At 35.9% G+C, this 25,105-nt stretch overlaps 1 protein-coding gene across 1 annotated transcript in view; it reads right to left on the bottom strand.

Annotated features, from left to right (window-relative positions):
* Window positions 1–25,105, bottom strand: part of Adamts-1 (A disintegrin and metalloproteinase with thrombospondin motifs 1) — a 68,404-nt gene that overhangs the window by 11,141 nt on the left and 32,158 nt on the right. Inside the window, 7 exon segments of the mRNA NM_001043516.1 lie at window positions 2,401–2,498; window positions 8,843–9,204; window positions 11,399–11,507; window positions 16,254–16,372; window positions 16,854–16,999; window positions 18,172–18,335; window positions 21,475–21,607. Of these exon segments, the coding sequence (NP_001036981.1) occupies window positions 2,401–2,498; window positions 8,843–9,204; window positions 11,399–11,507; window positions 16,254–16,372; window positions 16,854–16,999; window positions 18,172–18,335; window positions 21,475–21,607 (1,131 nt within the window).

Here is a 25,105-nt window from a genome sequence, read left to right as displayed (position 1 = left end):
AATTTACTCAACAAATCCATCATAGTCCTAATGGTTTCATTACAATCGGAAGGAAGCATTCACTTGCTAAGCTAAGTATACATTTTAATTGAAATTACTTTTACAGTTTTTTATTTATTACTAGCTGACCCGGCAGACTTCGTAGTGCCTCAATTGATAAATAAAAGAAAACTTTTGTATAAAATAAACTTAAAACAAACAAAATGAATCTGTCTGACGGGAGACACATCAAAGGAAAAACTTTGTTATTTTTATTTAATTCCAAGCATTTTGATATTTATCTACCTTTTAAACCTTGTCTGGACTTCCACAAATAATTCAAGACCAAAATTAACCAAATCGGTCCAGCCGTTCTCGAGTTTTAGCGAGACTAATGAACAGCATTTTCACTGGTGGTAGGACCTGTTGGGAGTCCGCACGGGTAGGTACCACCACCCCGCCTATTTCCGCCGTGAAGCAGTAATGCGTTTCGGTTCGAAGGGTGGGGCAGCCGTTGTAACTATACTGAGACCTTAGAACTTATATCTCGAGGTGGGTGGCGCATTTACGTTATAGATGTCTATGGGTTCCAGTAACCACTTAACACCAGGTGGGCTGTTAGCTCGTCCACCCATCTAAGCAAAAAAAAAAACAAAAAAAAAAAAGCAGTTCATTTATATATATAAGCATATAGATTTAAATGACTCTTATTCTTAATACGACTGCAGTATCCGTGATAATGAAAACTGCAAATATTCGAAACCTCGAATATAATATAATGATAATTACACATGAAAGATTAAATCGTAAAAGTAGTATTAATTACGTTTATGATTCAAGGAAAACCAGAAAAATACAAAATACAGGTACTTGTAGACTTGCAAGGCCTTATTGTCACTAACGCTCTATTTAAGGCCAAAAACAGTCGTACCTTGCATTAATAAGACTGCGATTCCATCAGCAGATATTTATCATTTTTATGAAGATCAAATATTTGCCTATGACGCCGAGAAAGCCTTTCAAAATACTTCACTCACTATTACGTCCTAAAGAGTAAATTTATTTAGGTGCCTATTAAATTCCAGCTATCGAAATATAGATCTTATGACTGCCAGTTCTGGTTCATTTTAGCTAAAACGAAATCCAACTTTGCGTTAATCCGCATTTACTAATCTCCATCAATATTCATGGTGTTTAAAATTTGAGTATTGTTTCCATTAGCTGATTAGTTTATTACTGAACGTATGTCCCCAAAGGACACACCGGTTGACCCGTAAGTCTCTAACAAAATGTATTATGCAAAATAATCTTACAAGAAAAGTATATAGCTCCGCTCACTTCGTGCTACCCACTACTAAGTACTTCCCCATAATCTATTCTTTGTAAATTTAGAATTAATTAAGACTTTTGTTAAAGTTATAACATACAATTTACATTCTTTATTTGGCAAAACATTTATTGAAGCAAGTTTGTATTTTCTGCGGGAGTTGGAAACAAACGTACGAACCAAGTAGGTACAACCGGACCTAGAATACAAATGTCTTTAACAAAGACACTGATTCAATTATAGTAAACAATGTTATGTACTCATATTAATTTGGTAACAATCTTTAATACATACTGAGCTATATTCGGGAGGCAGCAGTGTGGCTTTAGTCTTAGTATTGCTGACGTCTTCAAGACACATATACCGTTTACCATCAGAAGGGTAGTTTGGTCATCGAAGGAATTATTCATACGTGTTTTTCGTAGTATTAAAATAAGTTGTTTTATCATATCGAGGAGTGAAAGGTCTTTGTAGTTAAAGGTCCGCTTTATTTGGTATTAGCATCAACAGTTCGATGTTTTTAATCAAACTTCAATTATGTTTACACCATCCAAATAGCTGAAGAAGTTTTTTATTCATGATATTTTTTCCAATGGCTCTCTCCTTTAAAGTTTCAAAATTGTCACTCTCACCCCGCAAAATAGTCAATCAAAATTTATTAGAGAATTATTAAATTTTATAATCAGATCCATCTGTTTGAGCCGTAAAAAATGTTGTATCCGAATAAGTTCGGAGTTCATCAACGATGTCAATAAACTAAAATTTTCAAACGCAAATTTATTGGCGAAGAACACTAGGGGAACTATCATTTCAAAGACATCAAGATGCACACTCTAGTCAAGCCATAAACTCTTTTACTACTTATCAAAATCGAAATGACATTGCCGTTGGAATAAGCAGTACGATATTACCAAAGTTCGAAGCGAGCTTTATAGGCAATAAAGAAACAAATGGTCCATTTATATACTGTTAATTAAGAAATTATACTTAAAAAATTCCTGCAATGCTAACGATAATAATAGATAATAATAACGATATAATTAACGCAGTCAAAACTTCATCAAAACATGGCCTTATACCAAAGAGAAAATCACCTGTATTCCAATGGTCTCGTGCGTCCAGTTGGAGTGCTGTAGTTTACTGACACGTCCACACTGACCGCATCTTCTAATGTAGGATTAACTGGTATTGCCTGTAAAATGAATAGTCAACTTTATTATTGTACCCTTTAACTAAGTCTCGTTATATTCTTATTATAGGATACTACGAGAATTAAAAAATCCAGGACAATGAATATATATTTTAAACAGTTTAGAAATTTTTTGTAGGCGAGCATTGCAATTGTTAAAGCTTATAATTAAAATTGCTTATATTTTACACTATTCAAACAGTGAATATTTTACAAAAAAAAATGTATATAGAGGAAAGTATTCCAAAACGTTTTGAGGTAAGGAAACGTGTCATGATCGGACTTAACGATTAATGCATACTTATTGAATGTACCTACGACCGTCTTATGTAGTGGTAAGTGACATGGTCACTACACAAGGGGGTCGCGGGTTCGAATCCCGCCAAGGGAAGATATTTGTATGATAAATATAAAAGTCTTTTCGAGGGTTATGGATGTATATTAAATTTATGTATGTGTATAATAAAAATCTTACATTTATTTCCGTTATCTGGTACCTGTAACACAAGTTCTTTACGAACTTATGATGGGACCAGTTAGCTTGTTAGTCAATATTTATTTATTTATATTTATTTATTACCTGCAGCAACCCGTTTTACTGAACCCAATACAACATTTTCATCCAAGTATGTCTCAATTAATCTAAATTAATTTTTAGGACTGTGGATGTCAGTCAGCGTTTATAAACGCAAACAAACTATGAATTCGATCACGTGCCGTATCATGAAAGATAATCGATAGAAGAGTAGACTGAATTGGACGAATATAACAAAGGATAGTCTGAGATAGTGTACCCAATACCTAACAACAAAACTGTTGTGCGTTTTGAATAAATGGACGGAACAACTTAAGTCTCAATCATTGTCAAATTATTTCAACAACAGGTTTCTATGTAATTGGTAAAACATAGATATGAATGGTAACTTGTTCTTTTGTCTCTGTTACAAGATAGTTGTGTATTTGAGTAGATTTTTTAAAAGTAAAGTTTTTACCAATAGCAATACATGTAACTTACGACGGGAGACATTTTACTGGTGGTAGGACTTCTTGTGAGTCCGTACGGGTAAGTACCGCCCTGCCTATTTCTGCCGTTAAGCAGTAATGCGTTTCGGTTTGAAGGGTGGGGCAGCCGTTGTAACTATACTTGAGACCTTAGAACTGATATATCAAGGTGGGTCGCGCATTTACGTTGTAGATATCTATGGGCTTCAGTAACCACTTAACACCAGGTGGGCTGTGAACTCGTCCACCCATCTCAGCAATGAAAAAAATATATATTGATAGTCGACCCAATTTTATTCGAAAATTTCCGTCGAAAATATTTCGAGCATCGTGAACGATGAATATGTAACGAGTAACACGTGCCTATTATGACACGTGCCTATTATGACACGTGCCTCACTTTATGACATCTCGCAAAATCCATTTCCCATTCCCGTATTAAGCTATACTTAAAAGCTAATCAATTCGAAAATGGATGCATATGTCATTGCTAATATTTTGTGCGCGATATTCTTGCCAAATTTTGAATACTTTCTTCATTGAATCTCGAAATTCCAGTTCAATATTTGTGTTTCAAATGGACTTAATGTGAAACTAGAGAAATGTCACATATCAATTAGATAATTATTTTTAAGATGATCTTTAAGAGATTAAAACTAAAAAGTATCTGTTTTTCTATTGTTTAAACGAATATTGTTTTTGAATCTGAATAATGTACGTTCTCTCTTGTGAGCACAACTTAGGTCGCGTGACCGGTGCTTTCTGCAAATTCTCGAGAGGATAAGCCGCTGTTCAAATACTATGTGACTGCTGTGTTTGGCAGTACAGAGTACTCATAGCTCAGATAGCACATTCTATGCCCCTTGAAATTCAAGAATATCTGTTTAAGGAAAGCACTTGGGTCTGTACAAATATATCGAATACTTTGGGGTCATCAGAACAGATCCGTATGGGTTGTAGAGATGGGTGAGCTTCTATAGTCTTGCTGCCTTTAGCATATTGGCGTAGTCATCATAACTCACAACTGACTACTATTAAATGGAAGAACATAATTCTACACCTTAGTTCAAATTTAATAGAATGGCAATCATTATTGGCAATTATTATTATTAAATCTTTGTTTCAGTAAAGAAACCATACATATTGTTAGTAAGTATTACTTATAATCTATGTAACTACCTAACTTAAAAATCGAACACATTACTATCTGATTATTTATTACATTTTTTTTCAGTCTTTCCCAGTGGCCGGCTGCGAAAGCTATCAATTAGCAGTCCCTCGATCTTGCTCGATATGATGCTCAGAAGACTATTGCTATTGTCACGCACTCGACTCAATAACAACGTACTTCTCTTACGCATTACTAGCCCACTGAGTTTTTCGCCGAATTTTCTCAGTGGGTCGCGTTTCCGATCCGGTGGTAGATTCAACGAAGCACTGCTCTTGCTAGGGCCAGTGTTAGCAAAACTCCCCGTTTGAGCCGCGTGAGCTCACCTACACGTCAAGGAGAAGCTGAAATAGCCTCTCAAGGCTATCGGCATAGGTAGGAAAAAAAACGCATTATTGCAAAACTTCTGTGCGAGATGTCGTAAACATTGAGGATGTACTACAAAAGCGTGGCGGTGAATTAATTGAAGTAGGTATTAATTATTATAATAATTACTGTCTCTAGATCGATAAATACTACTTTAATAAAATAATTCTTAGTGTCCCAAACAATATAATTGGTAATAATTTTCGAACTTAGTTTGCACAAACAAATCTTTGTTGGATGTGTCTGATTTCGAAATACAAGATTTTAATTTTACGCTTCACGCCTATCCTGAAGAATAATGGCTCAAAGCAAATTGCCATAACTAGGTCAGGAGGTGACCGAGTCAAGTATAAATCGAGCGGCACTTTATTTAATATCTGCTATATATTACGTTTTTACGTTTTCTTTATTCCTAAATAGCGATGCTTTCGGTCGATAGAATTTACTAACACAACTGCGAAGATTCAAGTACGTCGATTTTGAAGTCGTCGTGGCCTAAAAGATAAGACGTTCGGTGCATTCGTGTTGAAGCGATGCGCTGGTGTTCGAATCCCGCAGGCGGGTACCAATTTTTCTAATGAAAAACGTACTCAACAAATGTTCACGATTGACTTCCACGGTGAAGGAATAACATCGTGTAATAAAATTGAAACCCGCAAAATTATAATTTGCGTAATTACTGGTGGTAGGACCTCTTGTGAGTCCGCACGAGTAGGTACCACCGCCCTGCCTATTTCTGCCGTGAAGCAGTAATGCGTTTCGGTTTGAAGGGTGGGGCAGCCGTTGTAACTATACTGAGACCTTACAACTTATATCTCAAGGTGGGTGGCGCATTTACGTTGTAGATGTCTATGGGCTCCAGTAACCACTTAACATCAGGTGGGCTGTGAGCTCGTCCACCCATCTAAGCAATAAAAAAAAAAGTACATTTAATATCACGAAAAATAATTATCAAATTCGTTCCCCTCACGAGACCTTCACTAGACGTCCTACCACCAGTTTTTGAATAACAGCATATTTTTAATTCAAAATTCGTCTTCTCGCATTAAAACTGTATAATCTCAAAACTTACTAAATTTTACAAGAGAATGTTTTAAAGGTTTAACATATGATATTTTTAATATTAATCATCTTTGCAACATTTATTTTTTAGTTTTTACCAATTACATTATTTGTATTTGAAAGTAAGATTAAATTATGTATTATTATTATTAACTAATTATTATTAACGATGCTCTTTTGACAGGATTTATGAGAAAAACATCAAATGATTCTGTATATTAACTCAATTTCGAATATTTTTGGAAATTGACACTTTTAATGCTAAAAGACGAATTGTTCTAGAAACAGTTATTTTAGTACCACACAAAATTATAATTTATGAACACGAAGCTTTTTAACTATTATTTTAAAGTCCTCGTTTCAACTAACCATTCCTATGCGGGCGTGATTTTTTAAAACATTTATGTTTAAACCTACATTTTTATTATATTTAAATTTATAAACGACCTTTGTACCCAAAAAACGAACCTCTGTTAACCGCGTCTCGTTTAAGCGTCCCGACGCGACGGCTGGAAAAAATCCTTTGAATAATACACGATATGGAGAAATGGTATATAAAGTAGAGTTCCCAATTAACTTCAGCTGTGATGCTGAGAGCAGCGTTGAATAATTAAAGCGGCGCGGCGGCCGGACCCTTGTCATCAACGGTTCGTTACGCTTTTTGTAGTTCGCTCTTGTCGTACCTACCATACAAGAAGGCATGTTTGTTTTTAGCTGCATGAGTAACAAATACTAATTTGTTTAATTAAGTGTTGGACAAACGTTATTAACGACCTGGGATCTATTATCACGGATAAGTTTATTGTTGCTAATAAGCGCGATATTGTGAAGTAGATCGGATTGCGCGTCGAGCAATGTTGGTTGATATCACTATTTCTTATGATGAGAGTCTCGTAAAGGCAGAAAAAGGACAAATCAATAAAATATTTAGACCTGGCCCACGAGACTACCGCCATGTGGCATGTTGAATCAACCATCATTTTTCCAATAGTTGTGTCGATATACGGCTTGATAGCGAAGAGTTTCAACCAACACCTTAAGAAACTTTCGTTATTCAGCTAGGTTAGGAGTCTGGTACAGGATGCAGTTATTTTAGATACGGCGCGTATTGCGACGAGGTTTCTCACTCTGCTACCCTACCTAACCATTAGTTGCCTATGTCGTAGACACCGGCATTAGCGGCAACCTATATATATCTAATAATAATAATAACAATAATTGCCCTTCCTTATTATTAGAAGAATTATATTGGCATGGCCTCGTATAGCCAACGTACCCATTTTTTGACACAAGCATACGCACACAGCACTTGCCATTTTGCGTATCTATTCTGTAAGCTGAGTTTGGATTGAAAAAAGGGGTATGGCATAAAGCTGACAAAGCGTCATTAGCGCGTTATTAATTAAAAAGCATAAGCCAAAGCCCATCCCTCGAAAATAGTGCCCGGCTTCCTGATGAAAATAATACAAAAGTATATTATGAATGTAAGTAAAAATGTTGTCATTTATCCTTTCGTTTATTTCATGTAAAGTTGTTCTTGTTTTTTTAATATGGTAACCCTAATCTTATTACATCAAATGTTGCGAGATTTAAATATGTATATTGTGTTCCATTTGTTGACAACATTGTAAAGTTTTGCGCCGATAAAATGAATACTTTTTAATTATTAATACTCTTACTGATATATTAGTTCTTTACCTATGTATGACTTTGCTATTTGATTTACAGAAAGTTAGTTAACTATTTGCTGTAATATGCTGACCAGTTTCAACAGGATAAAAAAAAACTACATGTATGTTTTTAAACTACATGTATGTTTAAAATAACTATTATTATTGGTACACTTAAGCTGTGTGTATGATATGACATGTCTTAGGAATACCCGCTCTGTATATAACATTTAAATAAAATAGCCTCTAGATTCACTGGCGTGGTGTATTTGTCAATCGAAACAATAAACAATAGAGTGATACATTTTTGTATTCTATGTTTGCGTAAATTATTTATTGATAATTAGGTTCGCGTGTAACCCTTAGTGCGGCGCGGTTTGGCAGTAAATACATGCTAAATTTTCGTGTTTAATTCATTTATCCTGTGGTTTCCGATAAACAGCTTCTGCTGATAATATTTTAGTAATTACCTGGGAGTGCATATAGACAACCGAAGTCACTGCCTACTTAGTGTTAATTGGTGGCTGGAACTCATATACATCATAACGTACTATATGTCGACTACCTTGAGACATATGTTGTGAGTTGTAGGTTCCGACTGTGAAAGAAAGGGCTCGTAGCGAGTAGGCCAGTACTCTCACACGAGGAATCATGCTTTAAGAAATCGCTTGAGATGATCCCGTCATCTCGTTTTTATCATCGCATCGCCCGCCACCGGACTAGAGTTCATCCATATTACCTGGAGCCACTGCGTTCATCCACAGTGCATTTTCAGATATCTTTTTTGCCACGTACCATCCGGCTTTGGAATGAGGTCCCCTTTACGGTGTTCCCTGAGCGCTATGACATGTCATTTTTCAAACGAGGCGGTGGGGAGTACTTAATCAGGGGTACTACTGAAGCCCATGGGCGACGGTAACCACTCACCATCAGGTGGGTCGTAGGCTCTAAAAGGGCTAAAAGTCTCTAGCTCTAAAAGACTCCTCAAAAGGACAATAAAAAAAAAACACGACTAAACGCAGCTCCACATCGTATGACACCTACCTACATCATCTCATCTGAGGTATGAGGAAACTCACCATTATCATCAAATCAGTTTGCAGTCTAGATTCTGACGTTATATAAATGTCCGTGTCGGTTTGATTCCAGCGCAGGAGAGTCCCAGCCGTGATCGCCTCGCCTTCATAACGAAAGCTCTCTTTCAAGTCTAAAATGTTGCTGTCCATTTCCACGATCTGAAGATTCTGAGGCACGCTCGGATCGTATTTCAAGTAGTTGTCCTGAAGGGAGCTGATGTCGAATTTTTTGGAGTGCTTAGAAAGTTCTAGAATCGGCTTGTCCCGTTTCCGTTCGCGCAGTGCAATGTGGAGGGGAATCGGTGTGGCTATGTGTATGGACAGTTGACGTGCTTCGTGCGGCACCATCGTCATGCGAGTCCAGCCTAGGAATAAAAGGGTGTTGATTAGTTTATTGCAGTCAGTACTGGTTTTAAAAAAAAAAACGAAATTATTGTTTTGCTCTGTGGTAAGTATTCTTTAAACGAGCAATTCTTGTGTCTATTTAAAAGTTTTTAATGCACGAGTGGCGGTCAGACACGTTTTCAATTATTTCAATGAAGCTATATCTTTAGCTAAGGTTTGGTTTCTTAAAAAAAGTTTATCTATCCTCCGAGAACAAACAACAATTTATATTATTACGTTTTACATCACCGCCTCGTGAACATCTCACGTGTTATAATAATTGGATATTTGCAAGCCGGTACCTCAAACCTTTATACGGTGTTAAGTACAAAGCAATGTTACCAATCTATAATAATATTTTTTGCATAAAACTCGGGTTTTTTGACTTTAGTTATCTCTTACATTACGAAATTTAGAAATTAAAATATCATTACTGTTTTCATAGGAGCCGGATTGCCTGTGTAAAAAATAATTATAAAATAAATGTCTTCTAAATTCCCAGTTCTTACATCCCAGTCTGTAACTATTAAGCTAACGAAGCGATCATCTATGGGCTTCAATAACTAAGCTTCATTGGAAGTTAAATCCCTACAAATACACAGAGTCATACAAATAGTCATCGTGGCCTAAGGGATAAGACGTCCGGTGCATTCATGTTGAGCGATGCACCGGTGTTCGAATCCCGCAGGCGGGTACCAATTTTTCTAATGAAATACGTACTCAACAAATGTTCACGATTGTCTTCCACGGTGAAGGAATAACATCGTGTAATAAAAATGAAACCCGCAAAATTATAATTTGCGTAATTACTGGTGGTAGGACCTCTTGTGAGTCTGCGCGGGTAGGTACCACCACCCTGCCTATTTTTGCCGTGAAGCAGTAATGCGTTTCGGTTTGAAGGGTGGGGCAGCCGTTATAACTATAGTTGAGATCTTAGAACTTATATTCTCAAGATGGGTGGCGTGTTTACGTCGTAGATGTCTATGGTCTCCAGTAATCACTTAACAGCAGGTGGGCTGTGAGCTCGTCCACCCATCTAAGCAATAAATAAATAAAAAATAGTTAAGTTCATTTAAATTAACTTTAAGCTCATACAAATTAAAACTTTGATGAAACTTTAATTTTACTCTACAAACTAATCAAAGTAAATTAATTTCGCATCGCATCGCTTTTTCCAGAAAAAAAAAGCAATAATTTTTCGTTTGAGTTTTGAATATTTTAGAAGTGTAATATTAATTTTATAAATTACAAGTTATATCAGAGACTAAAATTTTTTTTTCTTTTCTTGTCTATTATTCTAGCTAAAGACAGAGCTGTTGATCTGAAGATTCCAATTCTTATTTGGTATATTCACGAATTGTAATACTATATAGCATCCTTGACTATAATTATTGAACGAGACGTTATTTACTTAGAAGCTATCATTATGATCATAAAACTGTTTAACAAATTGACAAACTCATGTTTTCAATGTACCAGTACCAAACCAACAACTATATAACCGAACCAGTAACCAGTGTGCTCCGTGCGAATTTTTTAACGTTCTCGATAGCGTAAAAGTTAACTCAAATTTATATGCTGTTGTAATAGCGCCCCTAGCGGCAAACGTGTATTAACAATGTGTATTAACAATGCCATTCTCATGTTATTTGGGAATGAGCTATCAAGTAACCAATGATGAAGGATTTTGATTCTGTTTAATATTGACAGTCAAACTTTGGCCAGCGGTAAGTCCTGTTTAAGCTAGGATCTCTTAGAAACTAATTAATAGTTATGAAGTTGTCCAACTATCAGTGAAAATCAAATGTTGATAAGATGATGTTAAGTCTAAGGAATGTTGATATTAGTTATTCTATCAATAGACCTTTAGGTAAGTGAGTGATGTCTTTGCTGAAGGACCGGTATGTTAGCATCAATACTCACTTAAAATGATTATTGATAATTTGTATAGAAAGCTCAAAGGAACTGTTTCAAAGAACGAAAGCAAAATTTGTCCACAAATGACGTCATCTGCAGTGAAAATTTTTGTAAAATTTGCATGCCGAGTGACTGACTGTTTCTCATTGAAGTTTTGTAACAGACCTGTGGTTAACTTTGAACAGCTTACATCTTGATCGGCTGCAATCAACTGATATGTACTAATATACATATAGATATGTTTGATTTAATACATACCGTTACCGAGTAATCTTGTGTATGTGTTAGTGTTGTTGTTGCAGTAGCCGTCTGGGCACCAGTTGCAGGTTGTATCTGATGAATTGCATTGACCTTTCACGCACGTACCCTGAAATACAATTGTCTTCGTTTAGAACCTCTAAGCTAGGCCGTATTAAGAGTTTAAATTAAATTCTATGCGTGTTTGTGACAGTCTTCCGTGATTCTTTTCGGTAAAAAATTGTTACATGTTTTTTATCATTTGACAACGCAAAAATACCATACGATGTTAGTCTGATGATGAAGTCAGAAAGTGACCATAGATATACAACCAGGTCTAGATTAGGTTGCTTCTTAAAATGTACTGGATAGAGTCCAGAGTTGAATGATAGAGCAAGAATCTAATGAAACTCGACAACGAAAAATACTATTAAATAATTAATTTTGTCTCGACTTCATTGCATTTTCTACGGTTTTCGCGAGCTGTAAACATAATTAAAACTACATACTTTCATAGTTCAATCTTATGGCTTTTATTGTCATCATAATATTATGTCCGACGTTTAAAAATGATATTATAGTGATAAAAACACAAGATTAGGTCACAAATGTGGGCTTCATTCTTTGATTGTATTTTTTTTTGTTTTAGTTTCGAAAAATAAAGAGTATTTTTCCAATCTAAAGATCCAACACAACTGATAATTCATAAACTAAGTCTTTTGTTTAGGAAGCAGCTTTGGGATTCCTTCTCTCCTTTTTTTTAAATTACAACATGCCATTGTTGCCAATGTTTATCAAAATCTTTAATTATTAAATACTGACATATTCTCTGAAATGAGAAATTATATGGAGCGAAATTAAATAAGTTTGATTTATTTGAGACTGTAATTAAGTAAGATGAAAATAAGTGAAACGAGATGAGATGAGTTTTTCCATTTTATAAAGCCCAGTAAAATGGTGGTTATTTACCGAGACTGCAGTGGACATTTTAGTATAAGCCGATAAACTCAAAATAAGGTCGGCCACTACACGTGAAGCGTTTAAGACAAAAGAGTTCGAGAACTCTTTCTCAGAGAGTTAGCAGAGGCACCTAATTAATATTTATACATATATAAATTTATATATATTTATGTATATGTATTTATTTAATTTTATTTGCGAGTATTTGTATTTATAAATAGTATGTATGTTATATATTACATACATATTTTAAGTACCTAATATCACTATAACACTACAACTAGGTACCAAGGTTCATCTCTGCACTCCCCTAAAGTAGACTGTCAGAGAATGCCTATGGCATTAAGTCCGCCTTTATACTGTCAAGTATTTAAAGTTATAAATAAATAAATAAGCTACATCAGCGGCTTTGTTTCATTTTTTTACATTTGTGCACTTCCACAGATTATAAACGTTTAATCAGATACTATTGCTACACGTTTAAGCTTGAGGAAATCCTAAATTAACAAAATAACACAATTCACCCAAATTCGCTCCTTGCGTTCCCGCCAAAATGTATGCCTTGATTTGATTGATGTGCTGATAGTAACAGATAAGGATACTTAGATACTCTAAGATTATAGAACTGTGTAGCACTAATTTATTAAAACTGATAATGATAGAAAAGACCGTGGCCTAGTGCCACCGTGACTTGCCCAGAGACGTAAAATACTATCAATTATTTCACGATGAGGTGTTTTACACTGTACAATGAAGACTTGGGAATGATATTACTGATGTTAAGGAGTCTTGTTAGTCCGCATGGGTAGGCATCACTACCCTGCCTATTTCTGGCGCGAAGAAGTTATGGGTTTTTGTTTAAAGGGTGGAGAAGCCGATGTACTCTAAAACTGAGACTAAGAAAGTCGGGTTTCAAGGTGGGTGGCGGAATTTACGTTGTGAATATGCTATGATAATATGTGTGTAGTTTAAAAACTTATTTTTTATCCTTTTGATGCTGGTTAATGTGTGTTACTGGATATGGTATATTGGTTATCATCGGTCCTTGATACGTGTGCAAAATTTTCAAATTAATCGAACGTTTGAAGTCAGTGTAAATAATGATCAATGATTCCGCTACATACAAAAAAAAACATACCCAACAAACTTAATAAAAGAGTGTTAAAAACTAATAATGATTTTAAATTGTATTTAAAAGACGAGGAAAATAATATTATAGACATGACCGCGACTATCCACGTGGTTCGAGTTCGTGTCTCCGACGAGATCTTTGTTGAATATATTTCGTATTCACGGTATGGCTGTACTTGTCATATTTGTGTTTGCGCTATTCATCATAGCACGAAAGAAAATCTTAGTCTGAAGTTAACTAGTATTTCGTTGCACCTACTTTAGGCATTAAGTCCGCCATTGTAAATTTTACTTGAATAAAAATAGAATAAATATGGAAGTGTGGATTTATTGAACTCAAAACTGGTTTAAGGCCAATGCGAAAATTAAAAGGGACGAAACGGAAAAGTGACATTTGAAAGAAATCATCATCAATATAGGCCACTCCCAGGAGTATGGTTAGGGTCTGCTGATTATGGAGGCCTTGCCCATGGCTCCCATAATCAATATCCTGCGCTGCCTGCATCTTGCCAAGTATTTCGGTGTATCTTTAGAATTATACATTTAATTCCCATGTATATACTGATTCGCTAATTTCAGACGCTGGTTATTGAACTCCTGTAATTATTGATATCGAATCGTCCAAATAAAAAAAAGTAAATTTTATTACTATTAACAAAACCGCTTTACATTATGAAACGCGAGTTTAAAAGCCTCATAAAACTGTATGCCCATCATTCAACCGCCTCGTCGGTACTTTCAAAAGAACAATATTTACCGCAATATCTTTTAAAATGTAACTCCGCCGAAAGAAATATGATTATGTACTGACTCTGTTATTCAAAGCGATGGTAAGCACATCGAGGGCTTATGGTAATGTGGCCGAATAAAAAATATATGTTTACATTTTATTGCGTCACTTTAAAAGGTTTATACTTCGCAAATTGTGTGATTGCCCTCCTAAGCCCTTGATATGTTAAATTTTATGTTTTATTCATCGTTTTTACTTATTTTGAAAAACAATTTATCACAGTATTATTTTCTCAGTATTATGTTAAGCTGTCAACAACTCATCTGAAATTGGTAAGTACGCAAGCGGTTCCAGTTAATGATCGCAAATTGCGATCGCGATTTTAAGTTCATAACAATTTTATCAGTTGCAGTGAAGGGCTCGTGGTGTTAGGCGAAAGATATTTGTCAGTCTATACTACTTGCGAGTCATTTTTGTACTATTGTACACTACTAAGGTTAATCCCGAACGTGGATACCTAATGGTGCCAGAAATACTCATAGCCTTTTTTTCTTTTCTTTTTTTTACTTAGATGTGTGGACGAGCTCACAGCCCGCCCTGTGTTAAGTGGTTACTGGAGCCCATAGACATCTACAACGCAAATGCGCCACCCACCTTGAGACATAAGTTCTAAGCTCTCAGTATAGTTACAACGGCTGCCCCACCCTTCAAACCGAAACGCATCACTGCTTCACGGCAGAAATAAGCAGGGCGGTGGTACCTACCCGTGCGGTCCGAGACTCACGAGAGGTCCTACCACCAGTAATTACGCAAATTATAATTTTGCGGGTTTCATTTTTATTACACGATGTTATTCCTTCATCGTGGAAGTCAATCGTGAACAGTTGTTGAGTAAGTATTTCATTAGAAAAATTGGTATCCGCCTGAGATTCGAACACCGGTGCATCGCTGAACCCGAGTGCACCGGACGTCTTATCCCTCAGGCCACAACGACTTCAATATGTGGTATGTGGTTCTACCAGATTTTCAGTCTGTAGCATGTTATTCAAGCGCGACTTGTTTTTGATATTAAAAACCATTGCAAAGGCATATCGGGCAAATGAAGTTGCGGGTTTTTTTTCGGATTTGATAGTGCAATTGGAATACAAATTAAAATCGTTTATTTCAATTTAAATGTCAAACATACTTGTAGAATTTCAAAATCGTGTTATATCTACCAATGGTTCCAAAAAAAACCTACAGTCGTGAGAAGAATTGGCAAGGCAAAATGTGGCGGAATGTATATCTTTGTATTATCATTAAATATGTATTGTGCGTTATCTGCTTTTAGAAGTAATTTTACAATTTTTTAATTAAACATTTAAAATAATTAATACGGCCTGAACCCACATCGTGTTGTCTGTGAAGTAATTGTTTACTTTAAAACCCAGTTAACTGCACAAATGCTCTTTATTAGTTAGGTTCATGTACAGATCATAATTGAAAGTTTTGTGGGATCAGGAGAAAAATGCTATGATTGTTATTATTAGTACAGAATCGTATTTTGGGATTGTCATTGACATTATTGCGTTTACAGGAACTTTTTTAATTGCCGTTTTATTACTCACTGCTGGTGATGGGTTACCGTCATGGACGTCAACAATACCACTTGCACAGATAAGCCTCTACTTACTACAAATAATAAAGGAAATCGAACTAGAAGAGTCGCATAAGTTTGAAATAATTTAACGTAATTAACGCTTATTTCCTGTAATTTATAATCGCATTTGGGATTATCATTTTTGAATAACTAGTATACGAACATATATTTTTTTCTTTTTATATAGTATACATACCTGTATATGAACCACAGTAGAACCTTCCATATATAATTTTGAAAATACGAGGCTGTTCATTTTTATATTATATTATGTTTATCCTTACTCAAACTGTATTTTTAATTTTTAGCGTAAATTGTTCTCATGAATTTTCCAAAAAAAAAAAACAAAGCACAGACGGCTGATCAAAAAGGTTTTTAAATAGTAAAACAATAATCAATAATGTATGTATGTTTACCTGGAAGCAAACGTCGAAGGGTCGAAGGTAGCTGCAGGGCGTTCCGTCGGGTAGGGCTCCGAAATTGGTGGGCGACCCTCCAGCGTAGTCCACACACGAAATTTCACAATGGTTGGACTCTAGGGAATATATGGATGCATTCATTACGTATTAAAAAAAGGATGGAAACAGCCGAAAAACAATAAATAACCTAAACGGATTCGTGTCTAAGTGAAAACTTACCAGACGTTTTGTGACAGGTTCATCGTAGCGAAACAGTAGGCTAGTAACTAAATTACTCATTATTTCGACACACAATTTATTATTATTTTTATTGCTTATATGGATGGACGAGCTCACAGCCCACCTGGTGTTAAGTGGTTACTGGAGCCCATAGACATTTACAACGTAAATGCGCCACCCACCTTGAGATATAAGTTCTAAGATCTCAGTATAGTTACAACGGCTGCCCCGCCCTTCAAATCGAAACGCATTACTGCTTCACGGCAGAAATAGGCAGGGCGGTGGTACCAACCCGCGAAGACTCACAAGAGGTCCTACCACCGAGTAATGAAAATAGATAGACAGATATTGGAGAGAACTGAGAAATCGTGATCATACCGTTGGCATGTAAATAAGGTATGAGTCTGCTCTGTTGGCGATGGCAGAGGTCGGAGCGGATGTCTCTGGTTGCAGCGCACGAAGACCCCGCCCAGCAAGTCGCTACTTGAGATCCAGCACCCTCACATGCGCTCTCTGATACAAACCTACAATAAACCGATTATACAGTATATTTTTTTATTGCTTAGATGGGTGTACGAGCTTACAGCCCACCTGGTGTTAAGTGGTTACTGGAGCCCATAGACATCTACAAAGTAAATGCGCCACCCACCTTGAGATATAAGTTCTAAGGTCTCAGTATAGTTACAACGGCTGCCCCACCCTTCAAACCGAAACGCATTACTGCTTCACGGCAGAAATAGGCGGGGCGGTGGTACCTACCCGCGCGGACTCACAAGAGGTCCAACCACCAGTGAAAAACTTTGTCACACTTTGAAATATACGATACGCATATTTGAATAGTATTAAGACTGTATCCTCATCAGGATGTCCATGGGCAATGACCTTAAATTCAAGATGTTGATAACTTCAGTAGCCAATTACTAAAAAAAGCTAGTAATTTAACTGCAAATTTCAACAACTCTCAAAGACAATTCGGACCTCGCGTAAGATTTAAGTGGGCACAAAAAATGTATATTGATGTATGGTATTTTTGAATGTCAAACTACATTATCAGTAAACATAATCAATCATTGCCTGTTTGACCGCTAATTTAACTGTCACTTATTATTCGTTCGAGCCTGATATTTCGTTTGAGCCTGCAATTTAGATGTTCACGTCAAAATTATAATACAATTTGAGTGTATTTATTTCTGTTTCTCAGGCATTAAATCGGGGCAGCGAGCCCGTCATTGACGCGGTTGCATGTTGCATCCACATGTTTTGTGAATGAAGTTACATTGTAAACTTTTTTTTTTTGGTTGATGACAAACAAATTGTATACTGTGAGAATTTTCAAGAGCATCAATCGTGTTTTTTTTTATCGGTAACCATTTCTGTATTATTCTCCTTTTTTAATTCTGAATTTAAGTAGGTGTATTAATGGTTACCTTATTAATAAACTAGTAGATGTAGTAGTATCACTATTTAGTATTCGAGGGGAATTATAATAAAAATATTATTCTTCAGTGACAAAGATTAATTGTTTGCCAATTTGTGTATTTCACTTCAAAAAAACATCATTACATAAAGTTTTTTTTTTAATTTGTTCTCATCAAAATCAAACCTCGAATTTAATTCTATATAAAATATGATAATAAATGTATGAGTTAGTGCTTCATAGCCTTCTTTTAAAAAGCTATATCTTACACGTACTTACCCTCTGTATTTGCATTTTCGTGTTCTTGTCCTGAGGCCGTAACCACAATCTGCGTTGCATGCGCTCCACTCCTCCCAATCTCCCCATTCTGGAGTATGTTTGTTTTCAACCTTAGTCTCTTTACTGTGGCCAGGCATCGGCTCGCAGACACGATCCACGCACCACTGAACAATGCAATTATGGAGGATTAAAATGTAGCTTTATTAATAATTAATTAATCGAAGTCGTCGTGGCCTGTAGTGGTATGTAGCGATGCACCGGTGTTCGAATCCCGCAGGCGGGTACCAATTTTGCTAATGAAATACGTACTTAACAAATGTTTACGATTGATTTCCACGGTGAAGGAATAACATCGTGTATTAAAAATCGAACCAGCAAAATTATAATTTGCATAATTACTGGTGGTAGGAATTCTTGTGAGTATGCACGGGTAGGTACCACCACCCTGCCTATTTAGCTCGCCATACCTACTACCATCCAACCACCATCTACCGTGTAAGCAATAAAAAAATAAAAAAAATGTTGATTCTATTTAATACAAATCGTGATTATAGAAATTGGTTATAGAAATTTGAGTACGTTTTGAGAACGTTTAAGTATTCAAATGATCAATTTATGAATTAAATAATCCTAATAATAATAATCGGATTAATTAATGAAATCGGAAGATAAGTGCGTGATCGTATTCTCCAACCTCCTTAAGCTACTGTTATAATTTACCAATCATCTACCCGTATAAAAATTATATTAAGATATAATTTTTGGGATGATAAACAAATTCGAATTTGTAACCACCTAATTTCTGTTTAAGTACTACTGATAGAAATAAAAATATTTATTTATATATATATTATATAATGAGGTAAAGTCACCCAGTCATTTAGTTCATCTAAGTCTATCAATATTCGTCTCTGAATCAAGTTGAATCGGTAATCATGAACCACGACGTATCGATTGAAATCTCCTCAGCTTGAAATTGGATCCGCTATGTAAGTAATTCAAATTGCCATAAAAAGCTTTCTGGGATTACGTTCTCGTCTCCTTTGTGCGTTAGCGCGAAAATACCGTCAATATTTATCTGTCGGTCCCGACTGCCGTCATTTGCATAGCTCGCAAAATATACCCAACAAAGAATTTTATCGAATTTATGCGCAAACACGCGTGCTGGTCGTCCGAACATGGAATACACATTGTGGTATGTGGCAACGTCATAATCAATGCAGTGACCGATTCCACAATGCAAATTAATATCGAATTGAATACCCTCGTAATAGAATCATTAACATGACGCTCAAAGCTCTGGCTTAAATTAGAAACTCGGGATTAATTGATCATTTAATTGCAGAGATGGGGCTAGCGTTGCGTATGTGGCTAAAGCGAACGCTTAATGCACGAACCCGCATTTAAAAATGTTTGAATTAATTAAAGTGTTGTAGTTGGTTTAACAATCAAAGCGTTGTTTTCAACGAAGATCCTTGCTTGATCCTTGGAAGAAAGAAAACTCGCCTTAATAAAAAAATATACTGATCTAATTCTTTAAAGCCGTTTCCGATAAAACAAGAAAAATAACATAATAATATGTTATAAATTTAGTATACTTTTAGAACATATTCACTCTAAATTGATTTAAAATGTGGTAAATATGTCGAGATTTTCATTTTAATTAATTATTGTCCAATCATAAATTTACAACTGAAAACCACGTGTGCATGATTTACAAAAGTAATAGAAAGTTCCATATCAATAGATCGCTCGTCGTTAACGGAAATACTTGAAGAACAGCGCCGGCTTTGTGAAAGAAGTTAGCGTGAAAATAAATAATAGTTTAAAAAACAAAAAAAAGCCTTTATAGAAAATCCAAGTAAAAAATAGAAAATAAATTTTATAAATTTGAATTAAAAATAGTGTAAGAATAAATTATTTTATTGTAAAAAAAAGTGTGGGGTGCATGGTATCAGTACTTATAAATATTTTATGAACAGATATCAGTAGAAGGATTATTTTTATAACATCCAGAAAAGCAGCTCACGCTTTTTTACAATAAAATCATTTTTTCTTGTACTATTTTTAATTCAAATTTATTCAAAATTTATTTTCTATTTTTTACTTGGATTTTCTATAAAGGCGTTTTTTTTTTTAGTTTTTTTAAGCTATTATTTATTTTTTATTTTTTAGTTGAATTTCAATTTTTTCAATTTGTTTTAAAATATTGTATTGTCATAGGTCCTTAATAAGTATGCCAAATTTCGAGTTAATCCGACGTTTTGAAGGGGGTCAAAATCATGTTCAAAGATTGTTACATACTAACATACATACGTCTGAAGCTAATAAAAGCGTATTAAAAAGGCTTAAGTAGAGCAAAGTTGCTCTAAGAAAACTATATATGTAGCTGATTAGGTGCATACAAGGGTGGGCTGCTAAGCTTCGCTTTGTCGCGAAACTATCGGAATTTGATCTGAAATATAGTTACGGCGACATCCATATTTACAATATTTTTTCCTACCCAAACGACTTCAACTCGAGGTCCGTGTTTACTGAAAATCGTACGAGAACTTTGATGTTGTTTTCATGTTATTTTCTTTGGGTTTTAAGCTATTGCATAGATTTTATTTCTTTTAATTTCGCTGACTCAAAACTCTTATTGAAAGTTTACTACAGTTTTTTAAAGGGTTCAACTTTTTTTTTGTTATCAGCAAACAAACACTTAGAAATTCTATTCGCTTTATATTCTTTTTAATTTTTCTCTGCCGATAGTACTTAGTGACATTAGCCACTTTATTAATTAAAGTAAAGTTATATGTTTTACCTATTTTGTGATTTAAGACAGTCTTGTGAATAGTAGTGGGACATAATTTTTATAAAACATATTTTGCTTACAGTATCTTGGTTTGAGATTTAGTTAGAAAAATATTAAAATGAAAAAAATCAATCCGGTAACTTCTGTTTTTCATTTGATGCAAAAAATTTGAATCCTACAACGAAACATAACGTGTTCCAGTTTGTCGGTTTTTTTATCGCTTAGATGGGTGGGCGAACTCACCGCGCGCTTGATGTTCAGTGGATATAAGAGCCTACCTTGAGTGGGTTTCAATTTTGTAGTACAACGGCTACTCCCACCTTTCAAACCAAAACGCATTAGTGCTTCACAGCAGAAATAGGCAGGGTGGTGGTACCTAATCACGCGGGCTCACAAGACGCTTTACCACTAGTAATAAAATTATTCTTCGAAATCAAAATAAAATAGGTAAACTACTCGTAAATTCGGATAGAACTTGTTTGACATAGGTCAAGACGTGTACTCACTTGGTTTTGTCCACAGGGTGTTCCCTCGAGAGGCGGCGCTCGCTTTGACCGGCACACGTGAGGCATAGCGCGGTGGGCACACCACAACCTTGAGCACGCAGACCGAACCTTTACGGATCGACACACTGAGAAACTGTGAACAAGATGATGAACGCTTAAAAGAACATTTGTGAAAGATACACTTCGTAAAGATACACTCATGATGAGTGGAACTCGATTTTTTTTATAATTAAAAGATTACTGGTGGCGCGGAGGCCTTTCTAGTTTCAACAGGGCAGGAAGGCAAGCAAGGGCTCAGCCAGGAGGGGTGGAATTTGCTAACAGCTACCCGAGCGCCTCCAAAGGAGACCTAACAACTCATGAGAAACTGCTTCGCGAATGAAACTACTGCCGGACCGGAATCGCGACGGGCTGAGAAGATCCGGCGAGAAACTCAGCGGGTTGATGTTTAGCTTAGGTGGAACTCGAATGAAACGTCACAGGTTCAAGGTAAATATATATAGTAAAAATTGTAACATGTTTAGGGATGAAATATTTAAAAAAATATATGTTAATAGTGAAAACGATGGTCGTCCAACTAAAGTAATAGCAGTAGGTACGTAGTGTTAGTAGGGCTTATAAAACAGTTCACAATATTGTTCATTTGTTGATTAGTATTCGAGATAAGCAGCCATTTTACAATAATCACATTAGAAATGGATAAATCTGTGCTATCAGGGAGATTGGTTTTGTAGTTGCCTTTTGTTAACTTGATACATTTATTATTCTCATGATACAAAAAGTCGCAATTTCCTTTCAATTCTGGGAGGCACAGTATATATTCTTCATCATAAAATCCGAGGATCGGTTAGTGTTCGTATTTTCAATAGCTATAGAAATGCGTTGGTGTTTGTGAAATAAGCTTTGAGTTTGCCTTTGGTTAGCATTTTGTAGCATCAGGAAAATTGTAACATCTTTTGTATAATTTCTAAATAAAATATAATAGAAAATCAAATAATTAAAGGTTTTGAGCGCTTAACGTAAGTAAAGGCTTGTTGGATTTTATAGACTTCTAGAAACGTCCGTAAACATTCCACTGAATCTTGTTGTTGTTGTTGTTGTTGTAGTAGTCCTAGGGTACCCCGCTGGTACATAGGGCCCTCACAAGTTGTCTCCACTTTACCCTGTCTTGCGCTTGCTCCTTGACATCACTCAAGGTCACATTGGCAGTTCTCATCTCACTCTCTACGGTGCGTCGCCAAGTGTGTACAGGGCGACCAGGTCTTCTCCTGCCAAGCGGTTGAATCTTGTGATTGTTGAAAATGTTTTTTGTGAATAAGAGATATCGGAAATTAATTTTCGAAATTCGACAGTTGATTCGAGACGATTCATTTATTTGTAAATCGAGACATCGTATAAACTATTATCCTTTGTTCGCAATAATTAAAGGTTGGGTCGTTAACTCGACCGGAACCCGACCCAAATGCCAGTGAATCATATTCTCGCAACCAATCAGCCCAAGCGGAATACTCGTGAAATTGAAAATGTTTATTTAAGGTTATTAATATATTTTCGCAAGGACGTTCAGCCCGTCCGTACTACACGCAGGACAACAAAGGAAAATCATCTCGATAAATTAATTCGATTCCAAGAAATTTCTTTTGCGTATTTTAATAACGTTGGTTAAACAAACTATTGTTGTCGTGATGAAATAATTTTTCAGAGTAGTTTGTAGAATTTTGTTTGGCTTTTATACTCGCGTTCAGTGGTTTGCGAGTAAATTCAATTTTATAAAAACAATCAAACAACAATATCCTTGATAAAGGTACTTTTGTTTCGTAAAATAAAAACTGAAATAACACTCAAATGTTCTGTAGAAAATAAACAAACGTTTTCAGAAGGTTAGCTGAAAAAATATCTATTTTGTTGCCGACAACACAAATATCGGTCGGAGCCTCAGGCGGAGCGAATTCGTTATTCATTACGTGCGGCCCCTTCACATTTTTCCACAATACCACGAAACCTATCCTCTTTAAACTTTACCTAACCCATTTTATTAGCAGCGCAATATATTTCGGCATACATTAAATAGATAGATTCTTGCTACTTATTTTTATTCTTTCCTAAAATATTAAACTAACATTACTTATCTGCATAGTGCTATTTGTTTGTGCATGTTTCATCTTAGTACAAATTTTATTGTTTTAATATGAGTTTGTTTCAGTAAATACAAATATATTGGTATGTAAGTGTTACTAGTGCTTAATTTTATATCAAACTACTTTCACGGTTTTCATGGGCTACTCCTGTAAAGTACTAAAAAGTCAGTAGACATTTTTGAGTGACGATCACTACTCGTCCTATGCTCAGCGAACAATGCCAATTACAAAAAAAAGGTAAATAATAAGTGAGAGATTAAACCTTAAAAGTAGCCTTAATTATGTCTACGACGCGCTAAAACAAAAGAAAATACTAAAAATATATCGTTATATGCTTTTAATAAAAAATTTCACTATTTTAATTGAAAAAATATTAGTCGGATTTTTAATTAAATTAAATTAAATAATTAAAGCAATAAAAACAGTATTTTTGAACTGTTTAAAATAGTAATTTTATATATCTTTTTTTATAATCTTATTATATCACAGAAAACAAAACTAAGTCTTTTATTGTTTATTCATTCTGAAGTATTCCATATCATTTTAATACAAAATTGGAGGCCTTAATATCTTTTAAATTTCATATTTTAAGCAGTATTAATATACTATACAAAACTGAACTCTCTTTTCACTGAATGACAGACAGGTGAGTGATTACGTCTAAGAAAAATCTTTTTTAAAACTAATTTTTATCGTTAAAATCTTTAACCATTCCGATAGAGGCACCCGTCACGTGCGGACGTGCCCATCGACCACTCGATCGCCCGGCCTTTGTTCGCCCGGCTTTTGTTAGCCCGGCCATTGTTCGCGCGGCCTGTGTTCGTGGTACATCTGCCGACCAAGTGTTTTTTCCTGGAAGTTTTTATTTGTTTTGTTTCCTTTCGTTATTTCTGTGTTCGTGGTACATCTGCCGACAAACTGCTTTCCTGGAAGTGTTTAATTGTTTTATTTCTTTTTGTTATTTCCGTTTTGTTGTGTTTTTTCTTTGTCTTGTAGTAATCGTGCCGCATCGCCACCTGTGTTCAATAGAACCGCTCAGATCCGAGAAGTTGGGGCCTCGCCGCAAGGCGAGTGTCTTCAAGACCCGGGGCCGCCCCACCTGGGCACTCAGCGATCATGGACGCTGTGTTCGCGGAATTCCTCCGACTTCGTCATCCACAGCTCGCCTCAGAGTTTCTGGCTTTCAAGGCCAATCACACTGCGAGCTCTCTCGAAGACTCCGCCGTGCTCGCTGCTCCTGCGTCGCCTGTACCTGCATGCAAAGCTTCTACATCGAGCACCGCAACCTCCGTCGTGCCTGCCGTTCCCGCGTCGCCTATACTGGCGAGTAAAACTGCTGCGTCGTCCGCCGTGGCCACCGTTCCAGCTGTGCGATCATCCGCGGCCTCGGTCGCGCCCTCCAAAACACCTGCTCGTAGGTCACCGGCGCCCGCCTCCTCGTCCTCCGACTCTGACTCGGAGATGGAGGTCGACCTCGCCCCCGCCTCATCGAC

The sequence above is a fragment of the Bombyx mori genome, chromosome 9, assembly GCF_030269925.1.
Source record: "Bombyx mori chromosome 9, ASM3026992v2".
Classification (NCBI taxonomy): Eukaryota; Metazoa; Arthropoda; class Insecta; order Lepidoptera; family Bombycidae; genus Bombyx; species Bombyx mori.
This window is presented reverse-complemented; position numbering and strand designations above follow the sequence as displayed.